The 15,554-nt window shown below is 40.6% G+C and overlaps 1 protein-coding gene across 1 annotated transcript in view; it reads left to right on the top strand.

Annotated features, from left to right (window-relative positions):
• The window catches only part of adam19b (ADAM metallopeptidase domain 19b), a 71,191-nt gene that overhangs the window by 50,958 nt on the left and 4,679 nt on the right, over positions 1 to 15,554 (top strand). The window contains exons 6-18 of the mRNA XM_060927008.1: positions 1,370 to 1,574; positions 1,815 to 1,880; positions 2,242 to 2,313; positions 7,365 to 7,531; positions 7,679 to 7,763; positions 7,857 to 7,996; positions 10,201 to 10,378; positions 10,464 to 10,553; positions 10,651 to 10,846; positions 13,222 to 13,330; positions 13,401 to 13,614; positions 13,713 to 13,790; positions 14,198 to 14,306. Of these exons, the coding sequence (XP_060782991.1) occupies positions 1,370 to 1,574; positions 1,815 to 1,880; positions 2,242 to 2,313; positions 7,365 to 7,531; positions 7,679 to 7,763; positions 7,857 to 7,996; positions 10,201 to 10,378; positions 10,464 to 10,553; positions 10,651 to 10,846; positions 13,222 to 13,330; positions 13,401 to 13,614; positions 13,713 to 13,790; positions 14,198 to 14,306 (1,709 nt within the window). The remainder of the gene's footprint in view (positions 1 to 1,369; positions 1,575 to 1,814; positions 1,881 to 2,241; positions 2,314 to 7,364; positions 7,532 to 7,678; positions 7,764 to 7,856; positions 7,997 to 10,200; positions 10,379 to 10,463; positions 10,554 to 10,650; positions 10,847 to 13,221; positions 13,331 to 13,400; positions 13,615 to 13,712; positions 13,791 to 14,197; positions 14,307 to 15,554) is intronic.

Genomic DNA, 15,554 nt, shown 5'->3' with positions numbered 1-15,554 from the left:
TTGCTTTAATTAAAGCCAGACGGCCTTTTGATTTCATAAAATCGGTGAAATTTAGTTCCCTCAGAAATTTGGTCATTGTGATATATGTTTATTTCCGCAATATCGCAAAAAATATCAGGCTATTCTGTGGCTGGAAAGTTATTTAATGTGAGGGGATTCCTGAGCAAATACTGTGCATGAAATCGCTTGCTTTGCGCAGGCAAGCAGACAGAGGAAGTCCGTGTGCGCATGCGCAGGTTTACCTGCTGCTTCTTCTTCTTCTTTTCCTTCTTCTTTTGGGTTTTACAGCAGCTGGCATCCACAGTGTTGCATTACTGCCATCTACAGGTTTACCTTGACCGTGCACTGACAGTTCCATCATTCTGTCGTTAAACGAACAGCTGATCACACCGAGGTGCTCGCTGACCACCGATATTTATTAGTTTGGGTCTGTGTTTCCTTTCCTTCGCAGCATAACGTCTTTTCGTCTCGCTTTCCATTACTGTAGTCGGTCTTTCACGGTTCATTCACACACTCGCGTCCTCCATTTTTCTCTCCTGTTTCAAATTTGTATCCCATAATGCCTTGCGCAAACAGGGAAAACCCATGTAGTATCTTGAATTGGGTCATGGTGAAGCAGGAAAAAATAGCGGAGAATTTAGGGCCATGTGGCCCTAAATTTATTAGCTGGTCTATTAAAAAAAAAAACTAATAAAATCGGAAGTCTGTGATTCGAATTCAGTAGTTTTTGGTCCACTAAACAAAAATAATTGGATGTCAGGGAAAATTATTTTTATGACCTACACTTGAAAAATCTGAAAGGCAGTCTACCTTGAAGATTTGTTAATTCAGTTTGTTAACTGATCTTTTGTATGTGCATCTATTATAACTACAGAATCCGTATAACCAAAGCCAATGTGCAACAAATCACATAAGCCAGATTTCAAGCCTTTTCTACAGAGTATGGTACATTCTGTCATAGCCATGAACTGGCTGCTTTCACAGGAAGAAGCTACTTGACTGACATTACAATTGACCAACCAGTAGACCTTTTTCATGGCCAATGCTGCTGCTTCAAACAAAACTCTTGACTGATTTTAAAAATCATTATGCTCTGAATATATATATTTTTTCAATCCAGTGATTACATCATGCTCTCTCTCTCTCTCTCTGAAAACCTCCATGAATCACAAATCAGTGTTTAAAAACATTGGATTTTTTTTCCCTTATACTGTACATGGATGTGTAAATAGTGAATTAGATTCTGAAGCTTGTGACCAGAAAGGTGCACAAAAAGAAAGAGATCCTCTGTGTGCTGCAGGCAAAGTATCTGAGGCGCTTTTGATTTTAGTGCTTCTGTCAGACACTTTATGTCTCGTTCCATCTCCAGGGGTATGATTGTCTTGAACCACAGCGCAACGTACATGATCGAGCCTCTGGCCAATCACAGCATCTCTCAGGGCCATGCAGTGTTCCGTGCTGAGAGCCTGAAAATACCCATGAGCACCTGCAGCCAACACTATGGAGCGGAGAACCATACAGACAAGCTGGCCGAGCTGATTGGTGGGATTGCACAGGCCAATCATGCTACTAGGGTGAATATATGCCGAATCAGTCATTTTCAGAGATTCAGGAAACCTGATATTTATCTTTGTCACTGATACACACATTAAATAATTGTCTTGATGATACTGAACAAAAATTAGAGTCATTAAAATGGATCTTAATCTTATATAGGAAGTGACATCTTGCATTATGTCTGTCACATCAGTTATATTTGAAAGCAATGAGTCATCGTATTAGTATCACTTTCGCATGTGTGGGTTTGTCTACAGGAAAAAAGAGATGTCAGTCGCAGTATGAAGTACGTGGAACTGATGTTGGTGGCTGATCACGCTGAGGTAAAAAGCACAACCAGAAGCAAATACTATAAAGTAATCTGGACTGAGACTCAATACTTGATGCACTCTAGTCACAATGGTATTTAAATTGCATGTGCAAAAAATGAAAAGTGACATGCTAAAGCTTTTGATTAATCTATTGTTGTCGACATGCAGTATGAATCGGATTTGCTCGTTTCAGTACGGCTGTGAAGCACTCTGGCGCCACCAGAGATAATACCCCTACTTCCTTTTATCATTGATCTGCTTCTGCACTAATGGAGTGTGTTCTCATGATGCCTGTGTGTAATGTGTGTATGTGTGGTTGGGAGACCGCAGAGGTCAGAATGATATAATGACCACTGTTCTGCCTCTGCTGCAGTTTGTGAAACATGGTCGTGACCTGGAGAAGACCAAGACAAAACTACTTGAAGCTGCTAACTATGTAGACAAGGTAGTAATATACTAGAAATCCAAATGTAATGTCTTTTTGTACATCGGTCAAACATGTAATGTGTTTGCTGTACTTACAAAATTTAAAAAACAATTAACAAAAAAAAATTCTTAGCAAGTGAAAATATCTATGGGCAAATGTATCTCATCTCATTATCTGTAGCCGCTTTATCCTGTTCTACAGGGTCGCAGGCAAGCTGGAGCCTATCCCAGCTGACTATGGGCGAAAGGCAGGGTACACCCTGGACAAGTCGCCAGGTCATCACAGGGCTGACACATACAACCATTCACACCTACGGTCAATTTAGAGTCACCAGTTAACCTAACCTGCATGTCTTTGGGGGAAACCGGAGCACCCGGAGGAAACCCACGTGGAGAACATGCAAACTCCTCACAGAAAGGCCCTCGTCGGCCACAGGGTTCGAACCCGGACCTTCTTGCTGTGAGGCGACAGCGCTAACCACTACACCACCGTGTCACCCAACAAGTGTATCCAAATTTTTTTTAGATTATTAATATAATAAATTAATTATTCGGCGTGTTTGAAATGCTTTTACTCCTTTCAAGCTATACATTTTCTTATTCTGTTGGCTGAAAATTTTGCTTCTTTTTAGAAATAAAAATAAATTATCTGCCAAGTAATGCAAGACTATTTCAAGCTTGAAATGAGTAAATAGTAAAAATGTCTAGAAATAGGTTTAGTCTTATATTTGTTACCTCCGCCAACTTTATTAGAGAAGGTTATAGTTTCACCTCCGTTTGTCCATTGGTTGGTTTGTTTGTCATTTCCCAACATAACTCAAAGTCATGAACAGATTTTGATGAAATTTTGAGGAAAGGTGGGCCACTGGCCAAAGAACAATTGATTAGATTTTGATGCAAATCCAAATGTGGCTTGGCGGACGTGTACATTCTACCAAGTGCCTTTCTAGTTTGTTTTTGTAGTCTTAATTCAAGATTCAAGAGAGCTTTACTATCAATACATCTGTGTACAAGTATACAGTGCATTGAAATGCCGTTTCCCTCAGGCTCCCAATGGTGCATTTATAGAGAAAATAGAAGATTACAAATCAAAGTATATAAATAACTATCTATAGCTGTCTAAGTAGACGTCTAGCTATCTCAGTATCTAGCTACCCTTATCAAAAAGAAGTATACGTCAGTTTCATTTGATTAAGTATACTTAAGTAAAGTTAAAGTATATTTCCTTAAGTATACTTTTGTGTACCAAGTATACTGATATCAATGTACTTATAGTATACTTGTAAGTAAACTAATCTAATACTTCTTGGGACTAAATTGGCCCACTTTTAGTTTATAAAAAGTATACTTTAAGGCTAAGAGAAGTAAACTTTGAGTATACAACTAGTATTTTTTATTTTGTACTGCAAGTATATCACAACTAAATTTATGTACTAATAGTTTACTAGTTCTATACTTGTAGTCCACTCTTTAGTTTACAAAAGCATACTTCATAGTATACTGGAAATATACTATGAGTTTACTTGTTTCATACTTCTAGTCCACTTTCTAGTTTACTAAAGTATACTTTGTAGTATACTGGAAATATACTTTTGATTTACTCGTTGCACACTTCTAGTCCACTTTTTAGTTTATAAAAGTGTACTTTATAGCATATTGGAAATATACTATTAGTTACTGGTTATATACATCGAGTTAATAACACTGTACATAAAAGATAAGTTTAAGTTCCAGCACTGTTTACTCTTAAGCTATTCCACCCCAGAGCTGAACACAAACTTATGGTACATGTAGGTTTAAAAGATGGGATTTAAAACATGCTGCCGTATATCACAAAGAAGCCAATAGGTGTGAAAAAGAAGTATTTTATAGACTACTGTCAAATACCACAACTACAGGGCGAGTACACTTAAACATAAGACACAAATATTTTAATACTTTATTACACTTTTGTTAAGTATATCTTGATCAAAAGTTTAAGTATAAGCTTAATATACTTAGACTTTTCTATATAATTTTCAGTATAAGCCAAGTATACTTATGTATAACTTTATAAAGTATATCTCTGATAAGTAAATAAAAAGTAAACTGAAAGCATCTTCTCTTATTTTTAGTTTAAAAGAAGTATACTAGAAGCACTCTTGAATAAACTTCTTTTTTATAAGGGTACCTAAGTACAATAAACAACATAAATGACAAGACAAAGACAGGTGCAAAGTGGCATCGTGCATTTATGTGCAAATGTTCATTTTTGTGCAAAAATACAAGGAAATGCAGTTCAGTCTGAAGAGTTCAGGTTTAACCAGGATATTACAACACCACAAGACAAGCGCAAAGTGAACAGTTTACATGTATACAAAGGAACAATAGGAACTACGAGATAAATTTAACTACATTCAATATATTTTCATTTGCTAAGATGCTATTTGATTGTAGTTTATACCACCAACATTAATTTGTACTATTATTATGACTTTTTTCTGGGTTTTTTTAAACATTTGATGTCATTACTTCAAGTTCATTTCTGCACCTTTATTAGACCATGGAAAAGTAAAAGTGGAATGATATGCATTTTATATCTTCTGTATATAGAGGATATTACATGATTGCGCGAAGATATGAAGTTTATCTTCGAGTGGTGAACATATTCATGAGAGAGAGAATCAAATGAGTGAAAATATTTTTCAACACGAGAATGGTAAATTTCAGATCTTTGCCCCACCATGTAATGTTCTTTATATTATACTCGTACGGACACATCCACAAAAAATATATGCAAGTTAATCAAAAGAATTTTAATTTTGAACCAGTTCGCCATTTTGATAACGTGCATCTAGTCAGCGGAAAAACACTGGGAGTGACATCATCAGAGTGAAATATTGGAAAATATGTCCCTCAGGTCCGGGATGTATTTTGTATGAAAAATGTGAGTTTTTCAACACGACAAGATAAACTTCATCTCTTTAAGCCAACATGTGATTTTCTTTTTATTATATCGACTAATTCACAAACAAAAAGTACCCAAATTTATCAAAACAATTCATCGATTTCGTTACGCGTGACATATATATTATGTTATTTACCAGCTGGGAGGTCTGTATCGCGAAATACTGTGACCGAGGTCTTGAAAGTACTGAGCGAGGCCCTCTGGGCCGAGGTCAGTATTCAAGGCCAAGGTCACGGTATTTCACCATACGGACCAACCTTAAGCTGGTAAATAATATATTAATTTTTTTCTTTACCAAATTCTAACAGAAAACGAGAGCGCCCGAAAGGGAAAACCGAGCTGAGCCGCCATTTTAAATCCTCATTCACGGCTGTAATGCAAATGGCTTCCTCCTTGGTATACAAGTGCACTTCCATGGCAGGAAAAAACTACATTTTGCCGCCTATGTAGTCTCCTATTTATACAAAATTGAGTCATTCAGGATTCAGCCATGTTTTTGCTCAGCGTTAGCAACAGTTACAGGTTTTTAGCTTTCTCCTGAAATGTTTTCTTTTATTTCTTCTTCCTCAGGGTAGTAAAACTCGCTTTCGCTGTGAACACTGTCATTATCGCTATCCATGATGTAAAATTAATGCTATTATGCTGAGAAATGCTGGCAAAAATTTATAAGATTTTTGATGATAATCTTCTAAATAAATCTTATAAAAAAGATAAATGTTGACAAAAATTGCTACAATGTTTGTTTGAACGAGTGAGTCGCCAGAGGTCTATAACCGGGGTCTGTAACTGGGGTCCGTACTGTAGGATACAGACCTGCTCACCAGCCAATCAGAGCGCAGGATTTGATGGAAACCGGACCACAAAAAAAAAATGTTATTTACCAGCTGGGAGGTCCGTATCGTGAAATACCGTGACCGAGGTCTTGAAAGTACTGAGCGAGGCCCTCTGGGCCAAGGTCAGTATTCAAGGCCGAGGTCACGGTATTTCACCATACGGACCGACCTTAAGCTGGTAAATAATATATTTATTTTTTTCTTTACCAAATTCTAACAGAAAACGAGAGCGCCTGAAAGGGAAAACCGAGCCAAGGCGAGCCACCATTTTAAATCCTCATTCACAGCTGTAATGCAAATGGCTTCCTCCTCGGTATAAAAGTGCACTTCCATGGCAGGAAAAAAACTACATTTTGCCGCCTATGTAGTCCCCTATTTATACAAAATCGAGTCATTCAGGATTCAGCCATGTTTTTACTCGGCGTTAGCAAGTTACAGGTTTTTAGCTTTCTCCTGAAATGTTTTCTTTTATTTCTTCTTCCTCAGGGTAGTAAAACTCACTTTCGCTGTAAAGACTGTCGTTATCGCTATCCATGCTGTAAAATTAATGCTATTATGCTGAGAAATGCTGGCAAAAAAAATGTATAAGATTTTTGATAATCTTATTAAAAAAAAGATAAATGTTGACAAAAAATGCTACTATGTTTGTTGTTGTTGTGAACGAGCAAGTCGCCAGAGGTCCATAACCGGGGTCCGTAACTGGGGTCCGTACCGTAGGATACGGACCCGCTCGCCAGCCAATCAGAGTGCAGGATTTGATGGAAACCGGACCACGAAAAAAATGTCACGGTTTTGGTTCTCCATGTCCTGGATGTAGCTCGAATGAAAAATATGAGTGGTGTATTTCCCAGTAAAACACTCGTGTCCATATTATATATAGATAGTATATAGTATGGAAAACTTCCTGAATATTTTCACAATAACATGTTTCTTTTATGCATCTCCAGTAGAAGTTATAAAGTCCAAAATTTAATCTGCACCTTGTCTAAATGCAACAAATATTGATTTAATTGGCATTTAATTAAATATATAATCAATGAAATATAAAAATAATGAATATACTGTATAAGCATTATCCACATCAGTCTCTTTAGTGTGATCATTTCTGTTCCTGTTGCTATGGCACATATCCAATGCATAAGGTTTACTGCGTAAGAGAAAATACAGTTGGGTAATAAGCTAGCAATTAAAACATCGTCTTTAGTCAGATTGAGCAAAAAACTGAAATCAGGTTTAAAAATAAAGTTATGTTGTCTGCTTTTAACACGCTGCATCTCTTGATCCTGTCAGTATTACAAAGCGCTGAACATCCGTGTAGCCCTGATCCTGCTGGAGATTTGGACCGACAGGGATAAGATCAGTATAACGGACAACCCATACAGTACCCTGGAGGCTTTCCTGACCTGGAGGAGCAAGCAGTTGCGACAGCTGCCCAATGACAATGCACAGCTCATCACGTCAGTCCATCAACCAGTAGCATCAGCGGTTAAAGCAAAGCCGCTTATCACAGATCAGCTTTATAGCAAAATGTTCAAATGTGAATGTAGAGAAGCATGTGCTTTGTTTATGGAGGATCTGAGCAAATCTTTTGCTGGCTCTTTTAGGGGTGTGGCGTTCCGGGGTACCACTATAGGACTGGCTCCTCTTAAAGCTATGTGCTCAGAATACCAGTCAGGAGGAGTTAACTCGGTAAAAGAACCTGCAGTATAATTCAACATCTGTATCTCTTTCCCAGGTGTACATGCCTCAACTCTCTCTCTCTCTCTCTCTGTCTCTCTCTAGGACCACTCTGAAATTGCAGTTGGGGTTGCTGCCACCATGGCTCATGAGATGGGGCATAATTTTGGGATGAACCATGACAGTGAGGGCTGCTGTCAAGCCCTGCCAGAGGATGGAGGATGCATCATGGCTGCAGCTACTGGGTAAGACCCCAGCTACTAATGCAAACTCTGATTTCATGTACCTTGGCTTGTGGGTGAACTCGTCTGAGACGGTCAGGAAAGGCTTAGCTTGGAGCGCCGTGGCTCAGTTGACTAAGGCGCCATACCATAAATCCGGGGACCCGGGTTCGATTCCGACCCGAGGTCATTTCCCGATCCCTCCCTGTCTCTCTCCCGCTCATTTCCTGTCTCTACACTGTCCTATCCAATAAAGGTGAAAAAAAGCCCAAAAAAATATTTAAAAAAAAAAATAGGAAAGGCTTAGCTTGGAAAGCACTCAACAGCATGACAGATGTTTGGCGATCAAATTGATCTAGACAGCTAAAGCTTCGTTTCTTCTCAACTACTGTCAAATCTGTTTTGCTTTATGGTTGCGAGGGCTGGACCCTCACGACTGCATTGGCGAAATCCCTAGATGGCACCTACACACGCATACTCCGTAGAGTACATAACATCAGCTGGAGAGACCATATCACCAATTCTGAGCTGGACGGTGACAGCCCTCGTATCTCGGACAAGAGGCTTGGCCTTGTTGGTCATTGCTATCGCCACCTTGACCTTCCCACAAGTCAGCTGGTGCTGCGGTGCCCAATCCGTGGTCATCTGAGGAGGGGCCGCCCTTCAGCCACTTTTCTAGACACACTAATGAGGGACACTGGAACTCAGAGTCTCTCTGAACTAACATCATGCATCAACAGTCATGATGACTGGGCCACTAGGCGTATGGCTCGGCTGAGGCCGCATTGATGATGATGATGATGATGGTGATGATGATGATGATGATTAATGCAAACAACTGTAAACACCCAGTCACTCATTTCATTCATCAAGCTCACAAAGGACATCTTAAGATATCTGGGGTGTTTTCTCTAACAGGATTTAATATTTAGCTTAAATAGACACAAAAAAATCCTAACGTTCTATGCTTAGTTTTAGCTTGTACAGTTATCTGTGTATTTTTACACTGTAAACGACTCTTAGCTAAGAAGTAAGGCCAATTTTTTTCCCCTTCACCTTAAGCAATGGGATTAGAAAGTCCTATCACATTTTTTACAACTTAGTTTTGGGGATATGCACTAGTTATGTCACTACAATTAACATAAGCTACTAAATACATGCAACATGAATTATTTTAGCTATCTATTTATCTATACAGGGCGTCACGGTTGTGTAGTGGTTAGCGCTGTCGCCTCACAGCAAGAAGGTCCGGGTTTGAGCCCCGCGGCCGGCGAGGGCCTTTCTGTGTGGAGTTTGCATGTTCTCCCCGTGTCCGCGTGGGTTTCCTCCGGGTGCTCCGGTTTCCCCCACAGTCCAAAGACATGCAGGTTAGGTTAACTGGTGACTCTAAATTGACCGTAGGTGTGAATGTGAGTGTGAATGGTTGTCTGTGTCTATGTGTCAGCCCTGTGATGACCTGGCGACTTGTCCAGGGTGTACCCCGCCTTTCGCCCGTAGTCAGCTGGGATAGGCTCCAGCTTGCCTGAGACCCTGTAGAAGGATAAAAGTGGCTAGAGATAATGAGATTTATCTACACATCATTACATTCCTGGCCAGGAACACAGTGGATCCAGAGCCTGGAGTAGCCAAGAAATACAGGCCATGATGACATTCTCATACAGGGGCAATTTATTCCCATATGGGGCATGATTTTGCAAAGTGGGAGGAAACCAGAGTACCCAGAGAAACCACAGACACTTGAAGAACATGTGAAACTCTACATGGACAGTAACCCGAGCTCAGGATCGTACCAGGCACCCTGGAGCTGTGAGGTGGCAACGCTACCCACTGCACCACCATGCCATATTTCATAAACAGAGTACATTTAATAGAATCAGTGAAATCATTTGTCATGGAGAACACAAAAAACACTGTCATGTGAACTTGCAGGTTATTTGTACTTGTCATCATGATCTCTTATTTCTATCTGGGTATTAGACTTCCTGTAATGACTTCCTATTTCTATAGTTTGTGTTTTCTAGTGACTTTACATATCTGCCAGTGCGTATCTTGCTTTTAAAGGAAATAAGACGAGCTAATTTGATTACAGAAAAATACCAGAAATATATACTATCTTGTGGTTTTCATGCTTTGTTTTTGTGCCATGTGATTATCCTAAAAACAAACGCCTTTGAATCTAAACTCTCTTGTGGTTGTTGTTGTTGTTTTTTCTTTCCACCTGTCTACAGATACCCATTCCCTCGTGTGTTTAACCAGTGTAACCAAGCAGAACTGAAGCGCTATCTGAGCTCAGGTGGTGGGAAATGTCTGTTCAATCTACCAAACACCCGGGTCATGTATGGAGGCCAACGCTGTGGCAACGGCTACCTTGAGGAGGGGGAGGAGTGTGACTGTGGAGAGGTGGAGGTGAGAGTATTACCTGCACTCTTTAGCCTCTGTCTCTTCGGGTTTCTGTCTGTCCTTTCTATTTTTGCATCATCTTGTGTTATAGGAATGTTCCAGTCTGTGCTGTAATGCCAATAACTGCACGTTGAAAGCAGGTGCTGAGTGTGCCGATGGAGTTTGCTGTGAGAACTGCAAGGTAATTTCGTCATTCATAACTCTCTTTTAGTAATACAGCATAAAAAAATCACTGTGATCTTTCTCATCAGCTTTATTCTTGACTTATTTCCTTTTAGTTGAAGACCCCAGGAGTGCTTTGTCGTGCTTCCTCGGGTTCCTGTGACCTGCCTGAATACTGCGATGGTAAATCAGAGTCCTGCCCTGCTAATTTCTACCTGATGGATGGCAGCCCCTGTGCACATGGCCAGGCTTACTGTTACACAGGCATGTGCTTGACCCTGGAGCAACAGTGCCTCTCTCTCTGGGGGAAAGGTAAAACTGACAAAAACAGCTCAGACAAATCTATCAAGTATATTAGCTTTAGTTAACTGATGAGTTAAGTCGAGTGATTCTACGCATATACAAATATAGTATACGGTAGATTTATCAGTATCATTCTAAAGGTAGGCATGTCAGGTAAAAATTCAATCCAAATTGTTTGAAACTCATCTCATCATCTCTAGCCGCTTTATCCTGTTCTACAGGGTCGCAGGCAAGCTGGAGCCTATCCCAGCTGACTACGGGCAAAAGGCAGGGTACACCCTGGACAAGTTGCCAGGTCATCACAGGGCTCACACATAGACAACCATTCACACTCAATTTAGAGCCACCAGTTAACCTAACCTGCATGTCTTTGGACGAAACCGGAGCACCCGGAGGAAACCCACACGGACACAGGGAGAACATGCAAACTCCACACAGAAAGGCCCTCGCCGGGGCTCGAACCCGGACCTTCTTGCTGTGAGGCGACAGCACTAACCACTACACCACCGTGTCGCCCCTGTTTGAAACGGCTCTCGTTAAATTTAAACTTGACTGCAGAGCAACATACTTTTTACAGAATTAAAATATGTTTATCCGTTCTTGAGATCTCATCTCATCTCATTATCTCTAGCCGCTTTATCCTTCTACAGGGTCGCAGGCAAGCTGGAGCCTATCCCAGCTGACTACGGGCGAAAGGCGGGGTACACCCTGGACAAGTCGCCAGGTCATCACAGGGCTGACACATAGACACAGACAACCATTCACACTCACATTCACACCTACGGTCAATTTAGAGTCACCAGTTAACCTAACCTGCATGTCTTTGGACTGTGGGGGAAACCGGAGCACCCGGAGGAAACCCACGCGGACACGGGGAGAACATGCAAACTCCACACAGAAAGGCCCTCGCCGGACCCGGGGTTCGAACCCAGGACCTTCTTGCTGTGAGGCGACAGCGCTAACCACTACGCCACCGTGCCGCCCCGTTCTTGAGATGTTACAAATAAAAGATTGAAAAAACAGCTTAATTTTTAGAAAATTTACATAATATTATGTATTAGAATAACCTGATCCAAAATGGGCCTCATTAACAAATGTTTTTCTTAATAACTTTTTTATTTTTCAAGATATTTACATGGAAATTGGCAGGCACATAGACGGTTATATACTGAATGCAAACTTTAAAAACTTAGTAAAAACAAATTATGCTAATTAGTATTTAATTAGTATTAATTATGCTAATGAGGTAAAAACGTTAAATCGGTACACTCAGTAAAAAAGTAATAAAAGATTATTTCTAAGACCCTGTTTGTGCTCTGTAGGCCTTTGTATTTCTCAAAAGTAGGGCTGACTAGCGTTTATATTACAGAATATGAATGATAATATTCAAGGCGAGCCTCGAAAAAAGTGTGTGAGCCACATCCAGTAAACAACTCCAGTTAATTGAATTGAAATTGGCACTCACGTTTTTGACTTCCGGTTTTTAGAAATCTCATTCTGACCACTAAAATCTCAATATTTTTCATCAAAACAACTACAGTTATATTCTAAAATAGTTAATTATTTACATGAATCAGTTTGATTTGAAAAAATAAGTAGGTAAAGCTATGAAAACTCACTTCAAAGTCTCCTGTGAATCATAACGTCGAAACTAGCAGACGGAAAATTTTGCTGAATACTTAATCAGAAACAGTGAGAACTAGAGAACATCCCTATAAAAGTTATCTGATTGATATTCATGAGTAATTCAGTCAGAAAACGATCAGAATAGAGAGAGCCTGACTGCTTTCCCGTGACTCAAAAAGCACCGGCAGTTTCCCGACGTCCCGCGAGCAGAGTTTTTACTCTGTTGTACCAACTTCAACCTGCCATTACTCCCAAAGTACTGAACAGATCTTAACAAGATAAATTTCTTTGGAAAGCAGAGATTATAAGCTTTTTAATGATGGTATTCATGATATAAAATATTCAAGAGTTAAGCAATGACAGATTTGGAAACTTAGATGAGCGTCTGCATGCACAATTTTCACAGCACGGCCAGCGAGCGTCTGATTTGCCTACTAAAAGGCCTTGGTGCAATATATTATAGAAATGTGACAACAGTGCAGTACAAGATGATCACTGGACAATGTTATGAAAAGTTATAGTACAAACAGACAACAGGATACAAGGCAGTGAGTTTTAAAAGTTCAAATTTGTGAATATGTTACATGTAGTGATCATATGAAAAAAGAATGACTATAGTGCGATCTGGGCAAAGTTTAACACACAGCCCTGCTTATGGTACCAGTGAGTGTTTTTCCTAATTCATTTGGTAATAGTTAAAGGTTTTAACATCTGTATAGCACATGAGGAAGCACATGGCTCTCTGTGTCTCTTCACAGATGCCCGACCTGCTCCGGATCTGTGCTTCACCAAGGTAAACGGAGCTGGAGATCCCTACGGAAACTGTGGCAAAAACCTCATGGGTAAATACAGGAAGTGCACTGAGAGGTGAGCATCATTCACAGCAACAAAGCTGAAGACTCAAAATGATGCATATTTATGCAGATTTTCATTTAAGGGATGCTAAATGCGGCAAGATACAATGCCAGAGTGCTGCTACCAAGCCCATTGAAACCAATGCAGTTTCTATCGACACCACCATCCATCATGGCCAACGTAAGATTCTGTGTCGAGGTACACACGTCTACCGGCTTGGCAAGGGAGAGGAGGGCCTGGGAGACACTCTTGACCCTGGACTAGTTATGACTGGAACCAAGTGTGGGGACAATGCGGTGAGTCTTAAGTACATGTAGTCAAGTGTAATTGTTGTAACTTGGACCAATGCCATTGACCATATACGTTATCTCTCTCTCTCACTCTCTCTGAGCAGATTTGTTTTGGTGGGGAGTGTCGCAATGCATCCTTCCTGCAAGCGGATGAATGCAATGCCAAGTGTCATGGCCGTGGGGTAGGTGCTCACTTCAGTGTACTACCATTGTTGATCTGCCAACTCTATAGCCCATGTGGGTGGCTTAGCTTCACAGAGCAACTTCCTGTCCTCCCATCACCCTGTTAGCTAACAGTTTCTCCTTCAGTCATGCAATATATTACATGGAATACATGTGAAAAGGAACTGGTCCCCTTCAGGGATGGTTATTACATGCTCAGTGTTGTAGTAGGTCATGGGTTCACACACTTATCAAGGTTAAAATGTCCCACTTTATCGTTAACTTTTTAATCATCGTTGTGTTGACTATGTTCAACAGAATTGATCATGAGATAAGAGAAGGCTTGCCAAATAGAATTGAGTTTGAAATACAAATGTGTTCATGATAACAGGACTGTTGAATTAAACCTCCATGTTTTCTTTTATAGATGTGTAACAACAATCATAACTGCCACTGTGACATAGGCTGGGCACCACCTTACTGTGAGCAAGCAGGAGATGGTGGCAGCATAGACAGTGGCCCTGTGAACACAAAAAGTGAGTCAAACACTTACAAGTAAATACATACACCGATCAGCCATAAAATTAAAAACCCTGACAGGTAACGTTGATTACATTGATTATATTGTTACAGTGGCACCTGTCAAGGGGTAGGATATATTAGGCAGTAAGAGAACAGTCCGTTCTCAAAGTTGATGTGTTGGAAGCAGGAAAAATGGGCAAACGTAAGGACCTGAGTGACTTTGACAAGGACCACATTGTGATGGCTAGATGACTGGGTCTGAGCATCTCCAAAATGGCACATCTTGTGGGGTGTTCACTACCAAACGTGGTCCAAGGAAGGACAACCAGTGAACCAGTGACAGGGTCATAAACAGCCAAGGCTCATCGATTCGTATGGGGCACGAAGGCTAGCCCATATGGTCTAATCCCACAGAAGAGCAACTGTAGCACAAACTGCTGAAAAAATTCATGCTGACACCTTTCTGTTTTAGCCAGCATTAACTTTTTCAGCAGTTTGTGCTACACTAGCTCAGTGGGATTAGACCATATGGGCTAGCCTTCGTGCCCCATGCGAATCAATGAGCTTTCGACACCCACAACCCTGTCGCAAGTTCAGTGGTTGTCCTTCGTTGGACCACTTTTGGTAGGCACTAACCACTGCATATCAGGAACACCCCACAAGATGTACCGTTTTGGAGATGCTCAGACCCAGTTGTCTAGCCGTCACAATTTGGGCCTTGTCAAAGTTGCTCAGATCCTTACACTTAGCCATTTTTCCTGCTTCCAACACATCAACTTTGAGAACTGACTGTTTTCTTGCTGCCTAATGTATCCCACCCTTTGACAGGTGCCAGTAACAACATAATCAATGTAATTCATTTCACCTGACTGTTTTTTTTATTTTACGGCTGATTGGTGTACATACATACATACACACCACGGGCGATTGCTCTAAGACAACGAGGGAGGCTCAGCCTCCTCTAAAAATGACGAACATCGTGTAGGATGAATTGCGCTAGGCTTATGTTATAGCCGACCTTATAACATTGCTATTTCAGATCCAGAATCATAGAAATATATGTGCTCAACCCAACTATAGTGCGAAATCATTCCGTTATAACTTTCCCCAGTTCGCCTAATGTGTGCGTGAGTTTTTCCCCCTCGTGACAGCGCGATGCAGCCCAGCCTCAGTGGACTTCAATGGCATTTGGGAGCTATGCGCTTTTCAATATCAAAATGCAAGACGGTTATTGGACAAATACTGCGAAAACGCCCGCCCAC

The sequence above is a fragment of the Neoarius graeffei genome, chromosome 8, assembly GCF_027579695.1.
Source record: "Neoarius graeffei isolate fNeoGra1 chromosome 8, fNeoGra1.pri, whole genome shotgun sequence".
Taxonomy (NCBI): Eukaryota; Metazoa; Chordata; class Actinopteri; order Siluriformes; family Ariidae; genus Neoarius; species Neoarius graeffei.
Note: the sequence above shows the minus strand (reverse complement) of the source record. Positions and strands in the feature narration are given on the sequence as shown.